This window comes from Exserohilum turcica (genome assembly GCF_000359705.1).
Source record: "Exserohilum turcica Et28A unplaced genomic scaffold SETTUscaffold_6, whole genome shotgun sequence".
Classification (NCBI taxonomy): Eukaryota; Fungi; Ascomycota; class Dothideomycetes; order Pleosporales; family Pleosporaceae; genus Exserohilum; species Exserohilum turcicum.
The window spans coordinates 1209116-1232475 of record NW_007360277.1 but is presented as its reverse complement, the minus strand read 5'-3'; the positions used below and the strand labels follow the sequence as shown (position 1 = coordinate 1232475).

The 23360-nt window shown below is 52.8% G+C and overlaps 8 protein-coding genes across 8 annotated transcripts; 2 read left to right on the top strand and 6 right to left on the bottom strand.

The window, feature by feature from the left end:
- Positions 1-575: 575 nt before the first annotated feature.
- SETTUDRAFT_22723 (uncharacterized protein) lies at positions 576-1210 on the bottom strand (the record flags this gene model as incomplete). The annotated part of the gene is made up of 2 exons (XM_008031189.1): positions 576-947; positions 998-1210. 2 exons carry the CDS (start codon positions 1208-1210, stop codon positions 576-578), a joined length of 585 nt encoding a protein of 194 aa, XP_008029380.1.
- Positions 1211-2301: 1091 nt separating this feature from the next.
- On the bottom strand, positions 2302-8616 carry SETTUDRAFT_140979 (uncharacterized protein; the record flags this gene model as incomplete). Its single annotated transcript, XM_008031587.1, has 1 exon — positions 2302-8616. The coding sequence occupies one exon, from the start codon at positions 8614-8616 to the stop codon at positions 2476-2478; it is 6141 nt and encodes a 2046-aa protein (XP_008029778.1). The 3' UTR covers positions 2302-2475.
- Positions 8617-8970: 354 nt separating this feature from the next.
- On the top strand, positions 8971-11791 carry SETTUDRAFT_165153 (uncharacterized protein). The gene is made up of 6 exons (XM_008031586.1): positions 8971-9124; positions 9285-9411; positions 9470-9594; positions 9640-9920; positions 9968-11325; positions 11392-11791. Exons 1-6 carry the CDS (start codon positions 9099-9101, stop codon positions 11557-11559), a joined length of 2085 nt encoding a protein of 694 aa, XP_008029777.1. The 5' UTR covers positions 8971-9098; the 3' UTR covers positions 11560-11791.
- Positions 11780-12888, bottom strand: SETTUDRAFT_165152 (uncharacterized protein). Its single transcript, XM_008031585.1, has 4 exons — positions 12782-12888; positions 12682-12698; positions 12494-12605; positions 11780-12367 (listed from the first exon to the last, which is right to left on the bottom strand). The coding sequence occupies exons 1-4, from the start codon at positions 12828-12830 to the stop codon at positions 12117-12119; spliced, it is 429 nt and encodes a 142-aa protein (XP_008029776.1). The 5' UTR covers positions 12831-12888; the 3' UTR covers positions 11780-12116.
- A 289-nt stretch (positions 12889-13177) lies between these two features.
- On the top strand, positions 13178-14227 carry SETTUDRAFT_22719 (uncharacterized protein; the record flags this gene model as incomplete). Its single annotated transcript, XM_008031188.1, has 1 exon — positions 13178-14227. The coding sequence occupies one exon, from the start codon at positions 13178-13180 to the stop codon at positions 14225-14227; it is 1050 nt and encodes a 349-aa protein (XP_008029379.1).
- A 254-nt stretch (positions 14228-14481) lies between these two features.
- Positions 14482-17692, bottom strand: SETTUDRAFT_165151 (carbohydrate-binding module family 32 protein). The gene has a single exon (XM_008031584.1). It carries the CDS (start codon positions 17666-17668, stop codon positions 14630-14632), a length of 3039 nt encoding a protein of 1012 aa, XP_008029775.1. The 5' UTR covers positions 17669-17692; the 3' UTR covers positions 14482-14629.
- Positions 17693-18794: 1102 nt separating this feature from the next.
- On the bottom strand, positions 18795-20632 carry SETTUDRAFT_165150 (uncharacterized protein). The gene has a single exon (XM_008031583.1). It carries the CDS (start codon positions 20426-20428, stop codon positions 18959-18961), a length of 1470 nt encoding a protein of 489 aa, XP_008029774.1. The 5' UTR covers positions 20429-20632; the 3' UTR covers positions 18795-18958.
- Positions 20633-21202: 570 nt separating this feature from the next.
- SETTUDRAFT_173412 (uncharacterized protein) lies at positions 21203-23248 on the bottom strand (the record flags this gene model as incomplete). Its single annotated transcript, XM_008031582.1, has 3 exons — positions 21203-21672; positions 21728-23162; positions 23219-23248. The coding sequence occupies 3 exons, from the start codon at positions 23246-23248 to the stop codon at positions 21203-21205; spliced, it is 1935 nt and encodes a 644-aa protein (XP_008029773.1).
- Between the last annotated feature and the right edge of the window lie 112 nt (positions 23249-23360).

Sequence of the window (23360 nt, the reverse complement as noted above, 5' to 3'; positions counted from 1 at the left end):
ATCTGCTACTTCACGATAGGACGGGGGGCGAAATCCTCGCGAGTCTAGGTCAAGAATGTATCGTACGATAGTTTGCTCTTCAGATTTAGTTAGCTTCTGGCAATTTGGCTGCGTCGTAGGTCGAAAGGTGATTCCTTGAAGCCGCCGAGAGATCTGCTGATGATGGACGTTATAGGCTGCTGCAGCGCGTCGAATGCTCTTAAACTGGCCTGTACGATAGGCCTGAACTGCTAGAGTAAGCCTACCCTCTTGCTGAGTAAATATCACGTTCTGTTGTTGAGGCATTGTCTTTCGTACGTGAAGTTCGCGATGCCAAGAAAAAGTGGCACTCTCGGTGGGGTGGCACTCTCGGTGGTGGAATACGTTATACAATGGTACAAAGAAGACCCGCCGTTATCGCTAAATAACTAAGCTATAGCCCCCAAGCCCCTAGCACAAAGTGCACAGACAGTGGTGCAAGTCAGCGATGCAGCTGAGTGATCGGTACGTTTCTGATCCGCATCTCTCTTCCCTCCCTTTCTCAGATAGGGTCTAGCAACAAACGGTATGGAACATGTACCCAGAGCGCATGCATTTCAGACGCACGACATTTGGGCCAGGCTCACACTGGCGATTCCGCTTAACGCCACGCCCAAAGAGGGGGAAACTGGGTTATCGAAGTCAGGGTCTAATAGTCCGGTCTGCGAGTTCGTGGGGTGAAGTTCACCAATGAGGTAGATCCGATGGCTCCAACCGGGAGTTGCGAAGATGAGGCGTTCAATGGATGTCAACTCATATCGCAGCGCGAGTGAGGTATAAAGACGGATGGCTAGGGATGTCTCCGAGCATCTAGTAGCAGTGCAATCGCTTCTAAGCCCATCACAACTCCTCAAGCCGGGCGTCACGGCGCCAAAGTCGAAGACGAACCCGACAAGTTCTGTGGCAGTTGCGTTTGCGAGGGTTGTACACTTTGAGATGGACAAGTATATGGAGCGCTACTAGGCGCTGTGATCCTAACCTCGATGATACTCTTGTGTACGGCTTCAGTCTCGAAGCCCTTCTCCAGGTCTATTGTCTCCATGATGCCTGGGCTTTCCTTTCGCCGCTTGCGGTTCGGAAGGTCGATAATGATGGCAGTGAGAATCATGAGGCCGAGGAGCGCGGCTATAATGCCCATTGCGATGAGCGCGAGTACCATGGTGGAGATGCCTCCGGCATATTCCATGGACATGGCTGTGGATGCGTGGCGGGGAAGAGGAAGCGGTGCTTGGTTCGATGATGATACGGAGATTGCTGAGAGCTGCCCAGATGTTTGTGTAAGAAGTGGCGTGCTGGTTCGTGAGGAAGACGTTCCTGGGGTGAAAGAGTCCTGGCTGGAAAAGGACTCTCGGTCGAACCCGATACCGCGGAGACGTTGTCACGTATGAACACCACGGCAGCGCATCTACCTCCCTTATAGACGGTTCCCCCCATTTTCTCCGTCCCCTCTCAGTACGGTAGCCAAGCATAGCGTGCTCACCAGACCACTCCAGCTGTCCAGTCTCCCAAGGAATGGTAAAGTTCAGCTAGCGGCTTTTCCACAGCACAGATGCAGTGACGGCGGATAGTTGTCTTTCCTGAAGCCATCAGCCCCAGTCACATGTATGGGCGGCATGAACACCTTTGTGATTCAGGCCAGGCGGCTAGAATGCGTTGTGATTTAAACGTTGTTGATTATTTCAAGCGTGTGCTTTGTCACTGCGCAGAAATATTGTACGCTCAGGGGGCAGTGTCGAGGAGCGCTAACGTGATAAGGAAGTATGCATTTAACGATAGTATCGATTTGCGTGCTTTTTCTCCTTTTCTGCGGCTCCACGGGCTGGGGCGCATGACAGATGAAGGATTTGTTTTGCTGTGCTTTGTTCGGTGGCATGATAGACTAGTACCTGGCCAAATTCAATCTGACACGGCTCGCATTGCTGATCAAGGAGTTTTTAGGGAAGCCTGTTTCGTTGATATCTTGCGATTTGGGGATACAGCCGTTGTCGGGAGTTACAATAAGCGATGATACATGATGCACATGTGATGATTGGCACACTGTTGCTATACTAAATCGGCCCAGAACCATGCAAAACAGCGCAGGAAAGTGGTGGATATCACTATCTGCCATTTGTGTCATGGATGGTTGTGCATTTTGCGACATATCCAGGCTAAACTGGTAGTTGTACAATTAACAGACATGAGGGGGCTCAGCAACAGCGCCAGCAAGTATATGTCCTCGCTACTTGGATGTTTTGGTCTACTTTCTGAGCTTTACGAGTGGACTTTCAACGCGGAGGTAATAGAATTCATAACAATGTAGGGTATACTATCGAAGAAAACAACAGGGTATTCCAGTATTCCAGCTAGCACCTCGTATACAATAAACAGACGTTGTATTCTACACAGTAAATGGTTAAAAAAGGACAAAAGCTTGTAGCAAATACAAGACGTATGAGTGTACCGCTGACGACAGCTCTATTTCTCGTCCACATCCATCCGATCTTCGCCCTGCGTTTTTCCTGACCTTGGAGCTATCACATGGATTGTATCGCTTTCTGCAGCTTCTTCTTCATCTTCGTCCTTTTCATCGGACAGATCGTCGGCCTGTTCGGTTTCGGTTCGCTTGTCCACAGAGCTTGACCTCGTAGCAGCTAGATTAGGGAATAAGGGCTTGTTCAATGCAGCAATCGAAGCTGACCGGCGCAGAGCGTCATTCTGCACTTCTTGGTGGATTTCCTCCACCTCGTCTTCATCCAGTTCACTGAGCTCGCTCTCGTCATCAGCGTCATCGTGAACCGAAGCGGGCGCACTGGGCTCAGGCTCAGGCTCAGGCTCGTCGTTATTCACACTTGGAGCAGCAGTGGCGGTGCCACTCTGGTCAAAAGAGGGTTGCAATAGTTCGTTCGATGTACTCGGCTCAGCAGCAGAGGGCGCAGCCTTGTCCGGTGATGCTGCCCTGTCGGTAGCGGCAGGCAAAGCAGAACTTCCAGGTGGGGGTGAACGGATCGGCATTGAGGTGGATTGAGCAGAGGCACTAGCAGTCTTCTGAACACATGATTCAGCTCTGCGCGCGATTTCCCTACGACCCACTGCCTTGGCTCGGGATTTTGCTGGTTGTTCAGGTTGCGCCGCCATCTGAGGCATTGGAGCGGAAGGCTGAGGCTGAATCTGATTCGAATGATACATACTAAAGGGCGTGCTAGGGTTGCTTTCTGATGGACCATCAACCTGGACTTGCATCAAAGATGAGATTGGTACAGCACCCGTGGACGTTCCAGTAGCCCCAAAAGAAGGTGGGGGAGGCTGTGAGGGTAAGGTTTGCTGCTGCGCTTGCTGTGGCTGTGGCTGCGGCTGTTGCTGCGACTGCTGTTGTTGTTGCTGCTGTTCTGATGGAAGCGGAGACAGAGTAGGGCCAATTAGAGTATACAGCATTGCATACGTATCCCCAATGAGGTCGTCGATGAGGAGGGATTTCATCATACCGTTGTTGAGGCGCTTGAGTTCGATTGCGTCTCGAAGAACGTCTAGTATGGGGTGCTGAGTACTTGGGTTTTGACACCACGCTTCCAAACGCAGAGCCAGCGCGTTGAACTCGTCATGGTTGACGGATTTGAAAGCCGAGTCCTCTTGTCCCTCAGGCACATTACCAATTCTCCGTAGTAGTTTGAGGTAACGGGAACATAAATCCTGCCAGAGTTTCTGATGTTCGAAGAAGTCTGTCTGTTTTCGCCTTACGCGCTTAGCAAGTGCTTCAAAGTTGGTCTTGTCTACAGTCAGGTCCAAAAGTTCAATAAAGAACTTGGTGTAGCGAGTAGTGTACACAAAGTGCCTGCCAGGTCGCTCGTTTTCGGGCTTCCAAACTTGAACAGCCATGGTCTTGGTGAACATCTGTTGCATGAGTTCATGCTTAGCATCTTGAGCCACAGATGAACTTTTCTCTTCATCGTAGATTATATGAGCAACGCGGGATATGACCCGATGGTGCCAGCTCGACTTGTCCGCCGCACGCAGTGCTTTCAAGACACTAAGAATGTACCGTTGCCAGTCGCCTTCGTTCTTTGGAGGTTGTATATTCTGGGCATATGTTGTGTTTGTCAGGATCTCTACTGCTTTGTCATGGCTGATGGCTCTGCGCTGGAAAAGCTTGTGGGTGATGGACACTAATTTGTAGTGTGGTTCAAGAACAGGCTCGCCACCGCGTCCTTTCTTTCCAGGTAGTGTCTCGATCGCACTAACAAAGGCCTCGATGACAGACTCCCAGTTTGGCCCCCGCTGCGAGTTTGCAGGCGCACCAATGGACATTGCGTACCGCATGGCGCTGTCATTAGCTGACCACATCTTCCACCCACACTTCCCGAGCATGTAGTGATTCCACCATTTGTTCGGATTGCCTTTGATAGCTCGCTTGAATAGTGTACTTGCATACTTCCAAGCGGTATAGGCTTGCAACGGAGCAAATGCGACCTCTTTGTACAGTGTTGCGTTGGTCTGGAGATTGCAGAATCGCTTCTCGTTCTCTCGGATCTGGAAGGCTTCCATCCTAAAGGGCTCTCTTGAGGATGCGTATATTCGGTTACCGAATTCCGTATACATTTGTGCAATCTTGCTTTGCGCACTCGACCCCACTTCAGGATCGCGTACAGCACAGGCTACAGCCATGATGTAACAGTTGATTGCAGCACGTTGGAAGTTGACCACGTCCGCGCTGTTGCTGTTCATCTTGTCCGCGTTCCATGATACCGCCTCTTCAAGCTGTGTATCGTTCGCTTGCGCAAGACGATACCACGTCTCCCAACGCTCAATGGAATGCTCCAAATCCTGCACAAAGAAAGCTTGAGCATAGTTGAGGTCTTCTGTAGGCCCTTGGGTCATGCGCTTCTGTGATCGAAATTTGCTAAGGGCGATGTTGCCCATCATGTAATACCAGCCCTTTGACGCAGCCACGGCATCCTCCACAGGAACGTGCTTGGTTGGGAGAGAACCTACGCCCTTCAAGCAACCGAATAATTCGACAGGGTTGACGGGCGACTTGAAGTATGACGAGATCAATTTGCGATTGAACGTGATATCATCATTTTGCTTGGGCCGACCTAAGGCAGCGTGTATCTTTTCGATTGTCCCTTTGAGTTCTGTTTTGGGTAGGTCTTTTAGATCGACCTTGGCAACTTGTGACATGGCAAACGACAAGATGCTGAAAGCGGTCTTCTTGTCTAGGGCATCCGGCGTAGTTTGGAAATCCTGGCATTCCAAAGGTTCGATGAATAATTTGAGGCCATAAAGATCGTAAAGAACCTGGCAGAGCTCGGTGGCATGACTTTGCACGTCAATGACGTCGTCAATGCGAAGTAACTCGTCTCTTGCAAGCCTCAAGAACTGACGAGTCGACAGATGACAGAAGCCGCGCACACCAGTAGCATGGTGTACGTGACGAAGGAATTCAAAGAGATCCTCGGAAGGAGTAGGAAAGTTTTCGGGGTCTTGGGATATACCGTCCTTGAGCAGATGATACTGCAGCATCCATAGCCGTAGATGAATGTCGCCGAGCCGTGTCATCATGTTGGCGAAGGCTTGGCTCGGATGCGATTCAACTCGAGGCGCAGAAATGTGGTTGATGCGGATATAGTCTCTGAGCATGTCTGCAGCCGACATGATATGCAGCAATTTGGCAATGGCCGACATGGAAGATTGTACATGCTCATAATGTAAGCACGCGAACGGGTTCTCGTCATCGCGTATTATCTGAAGTGTCTTGATAACCATGTCGTCAATGACTCGGTACCGTGTCAACAGCTTGTGTTGACGCTCGAGTGTCGATAGTTCCTGGAAGACTGAAGATCCGAGATCATCAACAAGAGCCTCGATACTTCGCAAGTAGCAAGAGAGAACTTTGGATGGATAGTCGATAGCTTCGTACGCAACACGCAGTCTGTTCCAGAGGGAAAGACGCACATTTACGTTTGCAGAATCAAGAAACTTCCGCATCTCCAAGACAGGTGATGAGCGACTGAGCTGTCTATCTGTGGATGAGTCGGCCTCGATACTCATGGTGGGTGAGCTGTGTGTGTCAGGCGCACCTCCATCAGACACAGCTGGCTCACCAGGCGCGCTGAACTCGCTGGCATTTTCATACTCTAAGATTGGCTCCAGACTTTCTATTACGGTCACAGGATCCTGCTCGTCTTGGTCGAAAACCTTGAGGAAAAAATCCTTCATGCTGATGCGAACCAGTTCGCGGTCAATAGCAGCAGTCGATAGTTCTGGCATAACGGCGTTGTTTTGTAATTGGATTGTACGGTCGCCCAGAGATTCGAACATAGTCTTCAAATCCGCCATGGCAGACAAAACATGCTCCGGTGGTAACTGGTCACTGACGCTCATTTGGAATACGGTGGCCCAGATGTGGCGCAGGGCTAAGTCATCCAAATCCAAATCCGGCAGACAGTCGGATCGCAACTGTATGACTTCGCGGGCAAGGGCTGACCATCGTTCCAGTCGATCGCTTTGGAGAATCCGCGTATTGGCATCTATCGTGCTATGAGGGTGCTTGATAAGCGAATAGATGTCCAGGTGCAGTTCAAATAATGCTTCCACTATTTCAATCTGTGCAACATCAAACTTGGACAGCTCGTATGTTCGAGAGTGGTGAGTTGCGTCCAGCATCCTTCGATTGAGTTTCTCCACGCGGTCGAGCATGCGCTCGTAGATGAACTCGTCAATGTGAACAATGACCTGCACAATACTTCGTTTCAGATCATCCGCCCATCTGAAATGTAGGTAGCTCGACTCTTCTGTAGATTGAGATCCAGAGGGACGGCATGAGCCCGGAGAAAAGAGGCTCTCGATCCAAGCGAATGCAACTTCCTGTGTGGTGAGCCAATTCTGGTTCACACTTCTGGCAAAAGTGTTCAGCCCCTCACTGTCTAAGACTGGCTTGGTGCAGGCTTGACTTGAGGTCGACTTGGAGAAGCCCAAGAATGCATTCAGGCCGTGCTCTCTTGTTACTCCGAGCAGATCGAAAGATTCAGAACTCAGCAGTATCTGCCCAGTCTTCATGTGTCCACTTCGGAGAGCTCTGAACATGTCGCAAGCTACCTTGTCAATAGGATTTGTGGGTGTCGCTTCCGGAACCGCGGTGACCAAGTTACGCAATTCAGCCGGGTCTTTGATACCTTCGATGCTGAGCCGCCAGTATATGTCCTTAACGATCTCATAGAGGCATTGGTCTGCATGTGTGTAGGGCTCCAGCTGAACATCAAGCTGCTTGTTAGCTTCTTGCGCAGCACTTCCGGCAGCAGGTTCAGTGACCGTTTCTCGGCCCCGAATTCGTTTACTACGGGATCGCCCGCCTTCTGCAGTTTCTGGTAGCCCGGCTGAATCCGTGGACCGCTTGCGTGACGGGGCCGGTGCGACTTCTAGGGGTATAGTCGAGGTGGTTTCGTCGTTCTTGACCTCGGCTTCCGCACTTTGGTCTTCCATGATGGTATCGTCGCCGTCCTTTTCGGTTGTGGCAGTGGCAGGCTCCTCGATCTGCAGCGGAGGCTCCGGTGCTGCCAGCACGACTTCTTGCGAGGGCACTGTGGGTTCAGATTCACGCTTGGGCTCACTCCGCTCAGGAGTGGCACTGCCAGGGGGTATGCTGAATACTGTATTCGATCCTGGAGGTACGCTGTGCGTCATTCCCTGCTGCTCACTCTGAAATTGGCGGAGAATGATCTCGCCCACACTGGCCCAGTCCCACTTTGTCGGGCTCAGCGTAACAGTCTCTGGGGCAGACTTCACATTGTGGAGATTTTCGGCGAGCGCAACGTCGGCAGGAAGGGGTGCAAATGGAAAGGGGTTGATCCGCTTCTTCAGCATCTCCGATAGCTTCTTTCGCTTCATGAAGGACAAAGGCGCTTGTCGTAAAGAAACATCATCCTCCAGTCGCTCCACGAGTTCACGCAGCTGTTGCCCAGCAAACCCTTCCTCCAAGCCTGGAAATCGCAGCAAATTCTCCCACTGTTCATCGTTGCCATCAAGCACCGCTTCCAGACAATAGCGCGTGATGCGCTTGCTGCCCATCATGGCGGCAACCGAAGCAGCTCGCAGCCACAGGTCAAGATCGGTATCTTCCTTGTCCAGCGCCTCGGCAAAGTAGTTCAGAGCGCTGCGGATCTTGGTCCAGGCTTCAGTCTGAGGCGCAGCACCGTTCACTGTGATCCAATGCTGCATGGACTCGAGCAAGAATTGGCCATGGTTCTTGTAGGACAGATGGAGAATCTGCTGGAGCGTGTTTGGGGCGCTGTCGGCGGCGCCGGTAGACTGGACGGGACCTGCATCGTATTCGTCTTCCAGGATGGTGTCGAAGACGAGGTCATCGCCAAAGACCTCATGCCGTTGGTATTCAGAGAGGGATTCGGCGTATTTGAAGATGTCCGAGTCGAACAGGGCCTTGTATGCAGCCGCCGTCTTCTCAAAGGACGCAGGGCCTTCGGAGTGGAGCTTCAGCGCCGTCTGGTAGAGCTTCAGGGCCTCTTCGATCTGGATCTCTTGCGTGTCGTCGACTTCCTCTTCGGCCGTCTCTTCGGGGATTTCGACATTGTATGGGTGCCATACCGAAGCTTTCGACTGCGCCATGTCAGGGTGAATGGATGCACATGGCGGCAAGGGCTGGCTTTATGTATGCGCACTCGACTTACCATGGTGTGGGCTGTGGTTGGTTGAACAGGGTTGGGGGGGGAAAGACCTCTCAGGGCGACAGGACGAATTTGTACAGCATTTCCCACGGGAGGACCGCCGCGGGGTGGGCAATGGACGGGAGGGTGCAAGCAGGTGAAGATGTCGACTCGGCGGAGGGGGGGCGGTCTCGCAGCGTCGGGGTGACGCGACGCGACAGTGAATGATGGGAGCAGGGATGGCGCGGCTTGGCAACGGCGCTCCTCCGCAACGGAGCTGTGCGTGTCTGGCCTCGAGAATAGTCGACCAGGACACGGAATTCTTGTCACGCATCTTCCGGGAGCCCCAAGCGCATGCGACGCCCCTCGTCCGGCCTTCACCCCGCTACACGTCCCTCTCTACCGCGCCCGCCGCCCCCGCCCCGTGTGGCCTGCAATTGAGCCATGGTCACCTCGCCAGCTGTTCCCGAGTATGCTCTACGTCCACTAATATACTTGTCGACTGCATTGCTGCATCTATCCATGCATCTATCCATGCGCCCGTCTACGCCACCCCGTTGCATCGCTCACGCGTGCCCCTTGCCGTCGCAGCGCTTCCTCGTCTGCACAGCCTCTCTGACCATGCCGCAGAATCTATGAAGACGAGCTACACTCGGCCATCGAAGCGCGCTCAGAATCCCTCCAGACGCTCCGAGAACTCGGCCCGCCCGACCTGGTCCACCTGATAAAACAGCCCATCAAGTCTGCGACAAAACAGGTCCGTAGTGCCTTCGGCCGTGCATGCCTGCGAAGAATCGCAGTTGACGTGGGATTAGATTGGGGTATACCATCATGTCTGCGGCATAGACGCTTCCTCGTCGGCCAGCCTCGCCGCCTACATCAACACACTCACCTACTCTGCGCACGACAAGCAAAACAAAGTCGTCTCGGGACTATACTGGTACGCTGCCACGGCCTGTGGCGCAGTCAATCGCTGACCAAGCAGCTGCTACAATGCCTTCTCGCGGCTGGACATGCGCGTGCAGGTCTACATTCCAGGAACCGTGGAGAGCTACTGCATCGACGAGCGCGGCGACAAGCGAGTAGCCAGCGACGAGCTCTGGCTCGAGACGTATCTCTGCAGCGTGCTGCGTGCATATTCCTACGCTGACGACGGCTCGGGCGATACCATCAAGAAGATTGTGGGTGTGCGGAGGTTCAACCCCATCACAAGCACGGAGAGCGAACACAGGTTTCTGGATGCTGCGGAGCGCCTCTTTTTCAACGGTGGGTTAGGCACTCCCGACAGTGGAAGTGGAGCTGATCCCATCTAGGCTGGCAATTGGGATCCGACCCTGAGATCCAGGTCCCCAATCTGGTTTCGAATCACCTCACAACAGGCCTACTCCACTACATTCACACAACCGGCAGATACACGTCAGGCATCAACCTGTTTGAAAAGCTGCGGACTCGTGATCCCGAGATCTCGTCACTCCTCGCCCGTGTTTACATTGAAGCAGATGAGGAGGTCAAGGCTGTACAACTACTACACGATGCGATCCAAGAGCTGCCCATGGACTATTCTTTACTGGATTGCCAAGCCGATTTCTGCAACAAGAAAGGCCGTGGTGATCTCGCCCTCGAAATTGCAAAGAGGAGTGTGGTGTCCGCACCTAGTGAGTTCGGCACATGGGCGCGCTTGGCAGAGATATACGTCAGCCTCGAGCAGTGGGATCTTGCCTTGTTGACGCTCAACTCATGCCCAATGTTCACATATCAGGACAAGGACGCTCCACGGATGCCGGAACCCCAAAGAGTCTTCCTGCCAATCATGCCCGAAGCAATGTGTGATGAGATAGAAGATTCCAACGTCGACGACATGGAGCTCGTACACCCAACGCTAAGGAAACTGCATGCAGCTGGCTTCAAAGGCACCTTCCTGAAAGCCTACATGCTGCTTACAGAGATCACAAAGAAGATTGGTTGGGATCAACTGCTAAAGATAAGAAGCCAAGTGTTTGTCATGGAAGAGGAATACCGCCATGAAAAGACTGTCCAACAGCCGCACTCGCGCAACGCCAGCACAACAGCCCTCCGCTCTCCATCTCCAAACACGCATGCCCAACAGGTGAATGGCAATGAGCATGGCGAAGTCGAAGAACGCAACTCCAGCGACCAAAACAACCACAACGGTGAATCTTCCGGTCCCGGAGTAGAAGCTGATCTCGAGAAGCCTGGCCACACAGTCGCCTCTGAAGTCGTCAAGGCCGGCAGCGAAGACCCCCACGCACATGAAAGCCAGAACAACACCAGCAATGGCAACACGGCGCAACAAAACTACACACACTTCCAGAACAAGCGCTTGTGCGAGCGCTGGCTCGACAACCTCTTCATGGTCCTGTACGAAGACCTGCGCGTATATACGATATGGCGCACGGAAATGGCTCAGTACCGCCAGCAGCAGTTGCTGTACAAGAAGAGCAGTGAGGAGTGGGAAATCCTAGGCGAGCTGGCTGAGCGGCTGCACCACAGCGAAGAGGCCGTAGAGGCATACGAGAACTGTCTGCAAATCAAGTTTTCGCCAAAGGCCATGAAGGGCGTCCTCAAGCTCGGCGAGAAACGCAAACAAGTCCGCGATGTCACGGCCGCGCTCATTCGACTCATCACATGGCAGTACCGCTGGTACTCCGAGGTATGTCATGTTTGCCCTTTTTGTCCCTTATATGCCCCTCCGTCCTGCTAACACTCACGCCAATAGTTTTCCCCCTCGCTCCTGTACACCATCCGCAAACTCATCGAGGAGGAGGGCGCCGTCAAGATTCGCAGCATCGTCCAAGGCACTTCGCTGCCCCAGCACGTCCTCGACCTCACCCACCAGTATGCCGCGTTATGCGCTGCCTTCAGGAGCAGCGGCAGTGACGGTTAGGTGCGCGAGCCTCTCAGCATGTATGGGGGTATACGAATTAATAGCGTGCTATCGTTTTACGCTGGTGCCAAAACAAACTAGAGGGTGTGCATTGATCAGTGACGGTTTCAGTGAGAATAATCCTGTCCAGAGAGCGTTGGCGTTGAACATGGAGGCATGGACAGTTTAGTTCGTAGTACATTGTTTTTTTTTCAGTCACATTGGCGATACGGGAAAATGCCTGAATCGGTATTGATTGATCTGGGTTGGCATTCACTTGTCCCCTGACATTGTCATTTGCACGTGTGGTATTTGGTGTTTACTTCTCACGCTGTTGGGGGTCCTCTATTTTTTGTTGTCTCGCGTGTTCTTGCAACCAATGTATTCATTTTTATCGTCACAAGCCGCGGGATCGTACCAGGCAGCCGTTGCGCGCCATGTCACGTAACCTCGTCCTTGAGGAGTAGATAGTAGACAGTAGAAGACCCCATGAAAAAGCCCAGGATGAACACCGCTCCATGCTCCCCCATCCACCCTTTCTCTCTCTCTTGTTCCTCCGCCAGTAAGCCAGAAAGCGCTTAACGGTAAGACTTCTGGTACCTGGCGCGGGCACCTGGACCACCAAACTTCTTGGGCTCGCACCGCCTGTTGTCGGCAACGAGCAGTGTGCGGTCGTACTGGATGAGGGCCTGCTTGAGCTGGTTCTTGGAGTGCTCGTCGACGTACTTTTGGTAGTAGGCGATGATGGATTTGGCAATGGCTTGGCGGATGGCGTAGATTTGCGAGGTGTGACCACCACCAGAGACGCGAACGCGGATGTCGACATCGGCTGCGAGCGAAACATGTTAGCAACTCCGTGTTCGTTTCAATCCCCTCCTTCTCTGTCTCTCTCCCGTCTCGTCTCCCCCTCCATCTATAGGACTATGTGCAGTGTGGTGATCGTGTGTGTGCGTACCGAACTTGTCAACGCCGAGGATCAGGATAGGCTCGTAGACCTTGAATCGCAGAATCTCGGGCTGGACGAGGGAAAGAGGCTTTCCGTTGACCTTGACGAGACCCTTTCCGGCCTACAGCATCCACGCGTTAGTATTTTCTGTGTTTCCGTGTTGCGCATTCGATTCGGGTAGGCCATTGCGTGTGTACCTTGCAGTGGGCGACAGCTGTTTGAGGTCATGTTAGCCATTGTCTCGCGTTGGATCAAAATACTGGCGTCGGATAGGGATGAGGGGGGAAGGCATCGTACCAGTCGCGGTCTTCTTCTTGCCGAAGCATTGCACACTCTGGGAGGCCATGTTGGGCGACTGTGGGATGTGCGTGCGGTTAGTATTGGGTGGGCGTCGTCGGTTTTGCGGTCGGAGTGGAGTGGAAGTTCGTCTACGCCAGCAGCGAATATTCAGTGGGCGTCCGTGCGCCCACCCATCCCTGTAAGCGACTAGCGTTGCCGGTGGCTTAGCGCACTCAGAGGAGGCCATCGCAAAGTCACACTGGACTTGGATTCCTTGCCACAGTGCCCTTGAAATTTCCAGTGTGATATCGGACAGGAGCCAAAACACTGAAAACAATGAATTCCGACACTGAAATCTGCGATTGAGTATTGCATTAGCAGATCCTGCTTCCTGCACCATAAACCCCTTTCAATATGCCCTACGAACTGCATGTATTCGGCAGTAATGGAGAGGGCCAACTTGGGATACCCGCTGCAGAAATTGTCGATGTTCCCACAAAAGCATCGGGTACACCACCGCTCGAAGAAGTGGCTGCGATACGAGGTGGTGACAACCATACCTTGTTTCTCTGCAAAAACGGGGCTGTCTACGGTGTAGGAGACAATCGCAAGGGCCAGTTAGCCGCGCTGGGCAAGGAACCTCGAATCAAGGCTTTTGAGAGAGCATGTGATAGTGCTTCTTTCGCTGCGGCTACCTGCGAGTCTTCGGCATACGTTATGAGCAGTGAGTCCGGACAGAGCTGCATCCACATTGAAGGTACGGGCCAATGGGGAGAACTGGGTCGCGAACAGCAAGGCGGCCCTAAGGCATCAAGACAACAAAGCACATTATCGCTTCCCGGTAGAATCATGAATTTTGCCGCTGGAGTGTGGCACTACGTAGCCGTTCTCGAAGACGGTTCCGTCTACGGCTGGGGGAAAGCCCGCCTGGGTCAACTCGGCGACAGTCTTACCGGCAAAGTCACAACGCCAACCAAGATCGAGGCGATACCGTTCAAGCCCGTCAAAGCTGTCTGTGGAAAAGACTTTACATATCTCATCGGGGAACCGGCTCGTGGAGAGCATGTTTTGCTAGGCAAAGACAAGTTCAACATCATCTCCGGCATGCCGGAAAACATTCGGGGCTGGAAAGACGTTGGCGCTACATGGCATGCAATCTTCGTACTGTTTGACGACGGAACGCTGACTGCGTGGGGTAAAGAAAATATGTGGAAGTTGTTGCCACCAGATCTGCCGCGTCTGAGTCAGATTGCTGTGGGTTCAGATCATATACTTGCGGTGACATTGGATGGCGAACTGATATCTTGGGGCTGGGGCAAGCATGGGAATTGCGGTGATCTAACCCGTATCAAGCATGAGATTAAGAACGACATGGTCAGCGGATTTTGGAACAGCATTGATGTGCCTGGTGAGATTGAGATGATTGGAACTGGGTTTTGCACCAGCTTTGTAATTACCAAGTGATTCACTAAGGAAATATTAGCATACCAGGCTTCTGCCTGTCTCTCACACTGTTCAAGGTGAAATTGAATAAACTTGCATGTGAATTAACACTGAAAGCAAGAACCTCAACTCGAAGAGATATTCAAAAACGGCAATGTTTCTACGCACCAGTAATAAAGAAAGCAGCAAACAGTACTCTACACATTGAGACTTGATATCATTACTGTTATCAAGAACTTAAGAATGAGAAATTTTATTTTACCAAAAGAATATGTACGATGTATACCCAATACCACTAAAAGGAAAAAAACACACAACACCATGTATCCCATATACCCAACTCCCAGCATCCAACCATCATCCATCAATCATAACACCATTTACAAACGCCGTGAAAAAAAGGTTTTATGTAAAGAAAGATACTCAATACCCCTCTCTCACCAAGCTCCACTCAGCAACCGTAGGCCCATCCGTCGCATCATGCGCAAACTGGTTTCCGCGCACACCCAGATGGGCATATCGTCCACTCCACACGCTTTCTTCCAGAGTGATGTTTGTCTGGTTGCCAATGTACGGCCTGATTTCATATGCCGAGACGGGGTCCCAAGGCGCACTGAGTTGCACATCGCCGGCCGTCACGCTCCTTACGTCATCGGCTAGTTGCTTGGAAAACGGCGGGAGCGTGGCGTTGGAGAAGAAGATTTCGAAATGGGTGGGTGGCTGGTTTGCCCAGTCCATGACGATCTTCTTGATGGGGTAAAAGGCAGAGGCACCCAGGTCGACAGTGAGATAACTCGTCATATTTGCGAGCTCAGGCTGCCACTTTGTACTTGAAGCACCGTCGATAGCGGCAATGGGGAATTGTCCTGGTTTGTTGCCTTGAGGCGGGGCGAGGAGGGACTTGCATTGAAGAATGTTTCCGCCCACCGTGAGGACCTCGCCCATGGGTCGGTTGCGTACCACCAGGGGCTCTTCGCCCAGATAATATGTCGTAATGTTGCGGTTACTGCGGGTGCCGACTGTGACGGGGATGGGCTTATCGAAGTAGGTTTCGTTTGCTGATGGGAGCGTGTACTTGTCTCGTGGCAGACGCGCTAGTGTAGTGTGCGTCGAGTTTGAAGTGGCGTTGATGCCGTGGCCCATCCAGTAAAAGGTACGATAGTTGAGGTATTCGATTTGCGGTGGTAGAGTGGGATCGATATCCAACTTGTCGTAATACAATCCCAGGCCGAGGTAACCGAAGATGGCGACCCGGTTGGTTCCACCCATACCGGTCAGAAAAGGGAATGCAGGATGTGTTCCTCCGTTCTCTTCCACGTTGTCGATGAGCTGCTCGGAATACTGATACCACGGTGCACGGAGGTAGGGCGAGGAGGAGTAAACGTCGTATGTAAAGCTCGAGCATCCAGATGGGGAGACCTCGTTGGCTACGACAGCAAACGAAGAGTAGGTCATTGCAGGCCCATCGAGGGATTGTTTTGCAGCATAAAAGTCCAAGTTAGTCAGGCTGTACCTGTTTGGGTAATGTAGTAAATCATCAATGAGGACTACATCCGCTTGTTTGACTGCAACAGATCCGTTCATGCCGGTATACTCAATAATGATGCCAGCATTGTCGTTGACAGGAAGCCGCATCTTTGAAGCCTTCTCCGTCCAGCTGTCATTCTGACTGCGCCCAAACCAAGCATTGAATTCATTCGTCTCGAGAAAATGCTTCTGTATCAGCGCAGTGGTAAAGCCTACGTTGTTGACCTGGTTGGCATATTCGTCGGGATCGGTTGCATTCCATAATTCCCAGGCGCCAGACGTCTCATTAAAGTCCAGGACCTGGCCAAAGAAATGTGCAATGGAGTTGGATATCGGTAGCAAGGTGTCGTTAAAGTATTGGCTGTCGCCCGTAATGATAAGGTGGTTGTTGAATGCCAGGCTCATATCGCCGTTGAGATGATATTCATAATCGAAGCAGGCCCCGGTGCCCGTACAGTTTCCAAATCTTGCACTAGTCCAAGGATACACGGCACCTCCTGGAGTAAATCGACCCGTCTGGTTCTTGCTCGAAGTGAAGGCTGTCTCAACGTTTCGCTGCGCTTGCTCAAAATGATCCACGTGATACTTGATGACGTTTTGCGCATGCTGAGGATGCGACACCTGTATTCCTGGAGCCATCCAAACAGTTGCGTCCCAAAATATCATACCGCCATAGCAATCTGAACCAAGGCCGCAAACCGGGATGCTGTAGATGTCGAGTTTTGTATTATTCCCAGCTGCGGCCACAGCATTGGGACCGACCATGTTGGAAAGAAGATAGAACGGGTTTGTACGAGCTAGAATATGCAACTGCCGCACCTCTGGGTCTTCCGGGAGAGAGCCGTTCGGTAGGTGGTAGTCGTCGATAGCATCTGGTGTCAAAATGGATTCCCATTCTTCGATATGGGAACGCATAAGCTTATGGAAGCCTTCTTTTGCGCCCGAAAGCGAGGCATCCCTTGCCGTGGCCTGTGGATCGGGAAATGCATCGGTTGATGCGACTCCAATGAACTTGGTCACTTCAGTTGGCCGGAAAGCGGTCAGCTCGACTGATATAGACTGCGCAATAGTAGACGCGTTGCCACTACCAAATACACCTTCTGGTACTTGGGTACGGGAGCTGAGATCGACCCAATCACTAGCGCCTAGAGTCGAGTACACATACGCAGTAACATTGGTGATGTTTCCCGGGCTCACAGCTGACCAGATTGTCGGTGTGTCTTCTTCATACTTTTTTGCGACAAAGTCGGAGCGCACGGCACACTCTCCGTCCAGAATGTCGTACACGGTCACATTGTCATCCCGAGTGGACGTAAGCCGCAGTCTGACGGCAGCCTTGTTGACGTAGAGCTTGTGCACAAACAACTGGTAGTTAACGTCAATGGTTCCGTCGCCAAAGCCGCCGGGTTTCCAATTATATCGCCAGCTCGCAATACCAGCCTTCACATCCAGGCTTGCGACAAAGTCGGAGATATGGTCAGGATTGACGGATGCGTTCAGAAACTCGCCGTTTGCCTCGACAAGGAGCCCGCTCCAATGTGGAATACCAGCAATGAAGCTCTCCCACCCGTATTGATACAGCCATGGATAGTTGGATCCAACTGTCCGCGGCTGGCTATTCCAGAAGCCTGCGATGGTCGAGAACGTCTGTCGCCTGCTGAAGAGCGGCCATCCACTTATGACGTCGCCGTCTACTGGTTCGTCGACTTCGAAAAACGGCCCTGCTGCGGCGACATTTATGCCAAAATAGCCGTTTGCGAGGGTCAACCGGGACTGATAATGGCCTTGGTCCAGCACATGGGTTGCAATGACCGAGTTGTCGTCATCCCATGTTACGTGCTTGAATTGGTCGTGCTCGCTGCTGGTCGAGGCAAAGGCCAGTCGTGTTGATGTTAGAACGGCAGCTGTAAGTCGGAGGACTCTAGTCGCGACCATCTCTCGGGCGATGGAAGAGGAAAGGGAGCTCAAGGCAGAGCCAACAACGTGCCAGGCATGACCGTCTTAAATCGAGGTACAAGGCCATGTCGATCATCCTTGCAGTGACTAGTTACGCCCACGGGGGTGCTAGCCGTTCGCTTTCTTTGCCTTTTTTTCCACACCGCTAGGCATGGGCTGGCTGATCCGATAGCATGCCATGCGGGCGCTAGCTTGTGCTTGTGCATTCTGGACGCGCCTAGTAATGGGATTAATACTCCGATTTGACAACCGCATGGCTGGCCCTCTTTCGTCTGGCCGAGAGTAACAGTAACGAGCGACAGGTTGGAAGGATTGCGATGCTCTGCCCCCAAGACGTGGATGACTCAAAAAAGACGCGTCGATAAGACACACCGGCGGGATCGTGCGCTCTTGACGTCATGTGGCCCTTGTCCACGGTGCCACCAAATGTTTGGCTTTGCTGTCTACCGGCCATCCAACAGCATTTACCACGTGGCAGGGCCTTCTCATACCACATTATCATCATAAAATCACAAGCCGTTACTCGTATTGAGCGTCCAAGTCTCCATGTCCTTGCGGCTCCGATTTCTGCCCCTACACGTGCTGCTGACTCGCACGTGCTAAGCATGCACATGTTACCCGAGCAGCCAAATGACGGCTTACCGGCTATCCCAGCAGCCCAGCATCCCACGGCCATGGCTCATAGAACTGTCTCGAACGTCAACAGAACTTTCTCAATCAACACTGGCCAGGTTTACTCCACGGTGGCTGGGATTACGATATCTGCGCGGAGCTTTGGCGAGGTTCTAGAACCAAAGTCTACTATTGTCGGTATCTCCGACACGTCAACCAACAAAAACGTTATTCTAAAAGCTGGTATTGCGTGCTGCTCTCCAATAATCTCTTTATCGCTCTCTGCAGGCATTGGTAATCTGATCAGCTAATCCCTGGAAATAATCATCCGAGTTTGATTGGTGTTTCAAAAGTCATTTTTACATGGATTGAGAAAGCAGTGATATTCTGTACCCATGGCCTTTCGGAATAAGCAGGCAGTAATTTATGCCTCAACACCATATGTTCAAAGCAAATGGCACAATACAACACACAGTCAAAGAATTCTATAGTGACTTTCACAGGTGCTAATGGAGTTGAAGTTACAGTATGGGACATAACCTCCCTAGGCTGGAAGATCAGCTCTATATGTACTACAAGTTCTAACCATCTACTGTGTAATCAAACCCAGATGTTCACTCTCTTCTCGTCGTTTACTTGATGTATACAGACCTCAGCTCAAGGTGTAGTGTCAGAAGGCAGGTCATACTCACTGCCCTCTCGATAGTACGGATACCTGATCGTCTCATGGACCAGCCTGCCTCTAACCCAGACAGCCACGGTATTCCGGTCATCACCGCTATACACCCACTTCTCCACCTTATCGGGCCAGCTCTCCCAGCCAAAAACATCAACAGGCCCATCCTCAAACTCCCCAGTCTCATTGCCATCTTCGGCGACAGGACCCAGGCTAATCATCTGCGCATCCCACTCTTTGCCCACCTCAAACCCCCCAACTTTATCCTGCATGCCAACGACGGCCGCCCCGCCCCTCGTAGCAAGATACAGCGCCTCTTCCGTCGACAGCTTGACCGCCTCCGAGTCTGTCTGGATACATAGGTGCCTCGACACCCAGATTGCCTGGCGCACATTCTCGAGAATCGATGGCGAAAACCCGCCAGACACATCGGTGCCCAGCCCAATCGTGTGGCCCTCGTCCAGCAGACTGCGGATCGGCGCGCACCCGGATGTAATGGCCGTGTTGGACGCAGGACAGTGGCTGATCTTGCTCTTGCGCGCTAGAATCAGTTTGCGCTCGTCGGCTCCCAGATACACGCAGTGCGCCAGGATCGTCTTGTCCGTCAGCAGCCCGTGCGTGTCGTAGACCTGTGCGTAGCTCTCGCTATCCGGGAACAAGCTCTTGACCAGCTCGATCTCGCCCTTGTTCTCGGAGATGTGCGTCTGGATATGTGCATCGGTTTCCTTAGCCAACTGGCCCATTGCACTCAGACACTGCGGCGTGCATGACGGTGCAAACCGCGGCGTGATGATGGGCTTTACAATTTCGCCTTTGGGGTCCAGCGACCGGATGTACTCGATGCTCGCTTTTGAGTCGGCGTAGCTCGTCTCGACGCTCTTGTCGCGGTAGTACTCAGGGCTGAGGTCGCTGTTCATGCACACCCTTCCCACGAGGGCTCGCTGGCCTCGCTCCCGACAGATAAATGCGAGTGTATTTGTAGCTTCCACGTGGATGGTGGCGTAGTATGCAGCCGTTGTAGTGCCGTGAGACAGTGTCCTCGACACAAAGTTCTGGTACACACGTTGTGCGCGACTGGCGTTGGAAAATGACGCTTCCATGGGAAACGTGTACTTTTGAAGCCAGTCGAGTAATGTCGTTTTGCCAAAAAGACCTGTGTTGGGGTGTTGCGGCGCGTGCACGTGGGTGTCTATGAAGCCGGGGAAGAAGAAACCAGCCGTCGTATTGGGTATCGAGACGACTTTTGCGTCTGTCCAGTCTTCTTCTTTGGCGGTTTGCAACGAGGATAGCAGGGCCGGGAGAGAAGAGACATTCCTCTCCACGAACCGGATGACTCCGTTCGAGTCTACGCCGATGGCGCCCTGCGGTTCGATTTCCAGTGTCGTGAGTGATGTGCTGTGGGCAAAAGGCCCAAAGTAGATTGTTCTTGATATAGGTGCTGAGGCCGCCATTTTGTAATGCCAGTAAAACCGTCTACCGTGACTTCTTTCCTTTGCTCTTATTGATGCCCTCTGTTGCTCCTTGGATTCGGATACGTTGACGTCTTCGCTACGAAGGATAGTTACCGAGGTACTCCGCGGACCTTCTTATGGCAGAGCTTACTTCCAGGGAAAAGTGATTGTGAATGCGTGGGAATTCAAGGATACAGCCACCTTGGGAAACACTCAAACTTGAAGACTCAAACAAATGGGGGGGTATAGGTTGAGAGGCAACAGGCCGTTCTTTATCAGTTCTGGAGAAGGGGTGACAGGCTAGATACGGTTTAGTGGACTTCGCTAACACCTACTGCGTGGAGCCAACCGGGGCCTACTTTGGGACTTCGGCGTACTCCGATCAGCCTTCACCACCATCATTAGGTGAAAAAGCAAGAGTAGGAGGGGTGCTCGCTTTCGCTTCTTCACACATTTACTCACCCTCTCCGCATGCAGGGTGAAACGATAGAAAGCAAAAAAAGTTGACATGGTTCTTGGACTAAAGGGTGCCACACTTTGCAATGCGCCGCTAGCCTATCGCTGTGGCTGGCATCCATTGCTCGTTGCTTTCGATTAACTCTTACACATCGATACACCCCCCCAAACTTCCTTTTTGGGGCACAAGCAACGCCAGGATATCCCCCCAGTTTACCTCGCCTGAAAACTCCATGATGGCTTTCTCTCTGAAAGCAGAACATAAATGCCCATCTACCTACTAAGAGTCGCTATCCAGAACAGAACACGTACACATGATCATAGGCTGTAGTCGTGGATGGCTTGAGGGCCTTGGTCATTGTAGTCTGGGCGCGTCATGTAGCCTTTACTTTGACCCTGGTCGACAACAAAGATGACCTTGGCCGCGACCTGGGCGCCGAGGAAGGTGGATTCGTCAAAGCCAACCTCCTTGAACTCGGGAAAGTACTCCGGGGGCTTGACAAATTTGATTGAGGTGGGTGTCTGGCCGTGTGACGAGTGGGTGTTGTGTGACATTCCGGGAATACCCCCGTGTGGCACCATGTGCTGCGTCTGTGCTGTGGTAGCTGCCAGTAGGAGGGGGTTGACCTGCGAGGCACCATGCGGACCGAGTTGGGGCTGAGGTGTGTTTGTTCCAGTCCCCGCAGGTGTCGAGACATTGGATGGGATCTCGGATGTGAAGATAGTGGCTGAAGAGGGTGACACTAGATACTTAGTCTGAATGGTCTGCAGAAGAGCTTCCCTAAAGCCTAAGTCGGGATTAGCGGGCTACAAAAGTACGTTGGTTTGTAAATGCGGGCTCACCTCGCAGCTTTGATCCGTTGCCACAGACGATGAGCTGATCCCAGAGATCACTTCGCTTGCCGACTTCGTCAATAGAAGAGATTGTCCTGTATATGGCATCTGCAATCTTCTCCAGTGTGCCGTTGCCGTCTGCCATGAATCGCTCGGTGCCAACCTCTATTTCACGTCTTATCGCTCCTGTCCGTTTGGATGTGCTGTTGGAGTCGGTGGTGCCGTTTGCCTCGGCTGCAGAAGTGGACTCACCCTCTTCCTCGCCTTCGTTTGCTTTCCGGGAAGGGCCCTCGTCCAAGGCACCTTTGGCGTCGGCCATCTCTTGCGTGTTCAGATTCATGTTCTTCAGGGTATCCAGGAGCGCGTGATCTTCGTACAGAAATGTAGCTTTTTCAACCTTCGAGTTGGGAAGCTTTACAGGCCTATTCGCTTGTGGGGCTGGGGCGCCCTTCTTCTTAGCATTGGACTTTTCTTGCTTCTCCTTCTCTTTTTTAGCAAGGTATTCAGACATCTTGCCCCCAGCTACAATGCTTGCGACGTCTAGGACACCTTCATCTTCGCCAGTTCCTTCCTCTCCGACCTCGGTATCGATGCCAGGGCCCCGTGGCACGTTCCCAATCGCAGTTGCCGCAGCAGCGCCAGAACCCGGTGCTCCAGTTGAAGCTGCTGCCGCAGGGTTGCTCACGACGTCCATCTGCGGCGCATCTGCTGATCCTGGCAGCGGAACTCCTGGGGGCAGAAGCTCGCATATTGGCGACCTCTTGAGCTGTTCGCACATGTCCCGGTTGAAACCTTTGGGCTTCAGCTTGGCGAGGAGGCCCTCGGTAAAGGCTTCACCTCCACATCCGGCCAGCGAGACGACTCTGCCCTGTATGTGCGGGATAAACTCGCTGACAGCAGTGATATCGGCCTTGTCTTTGCCGACATCAATGACAGTGGCCGTGTGCACACCATACGCCCATGTCGTCGCCAATGCTGCGTCCATCAAGCCAAAAGCGGGGACCTTGAATTTCTCAAAGAAAAACTGGGTGAGCTTCTCGTGCTCTCGTGGCGTCCATGCGGGCTGAGTGATGAGGAGGATCGGGGTGTGAAAGGGCGGGTTTAGCGAATTATAAACATGCGTGATGAGAGCGAAGAAGCACGGCCAGTCGACGATTCTGCCCTGCTGGATAGGCCATATTGCGCCCTCCTCTGAGACGCGGTCCTCCTCCCATATGACTTCTTCCTCGCCCTCGGCGGGCTTGTTGTTCTCTTGTTGCGCCTCATCCTTGGCCTCGCCCTTGTCTGCAGCTGCCGCTTCCTGCTTCCGTCGTATCTTGTACGGCTCAAACTCGCCCTCCTTCTCAGCGGGGAACATGCGCGACCTTACGCGTAGGCGCGCCGGGGTGAAAGACTCGGGCAGGCCCAGCTGTGCGACGGTGGTCTCCGAGCCGGGCGAGATGATCTGCAAAAAAAGGTCAGCGCATGCATGACGCAGGAAAGCGCACACGTGAGACTCACGATAATCTGGTCATCCTTGAAGGGCGGCATGGCGGCGCAATGGGTGTTTGTACATATGTACAAGCTCCGGCGTGGGTGAGAGCTCCCAGCCTACCGCCGGCCGACTCTGCGACGAATGGCGCTAGTCCCACCTCGGCTAGCC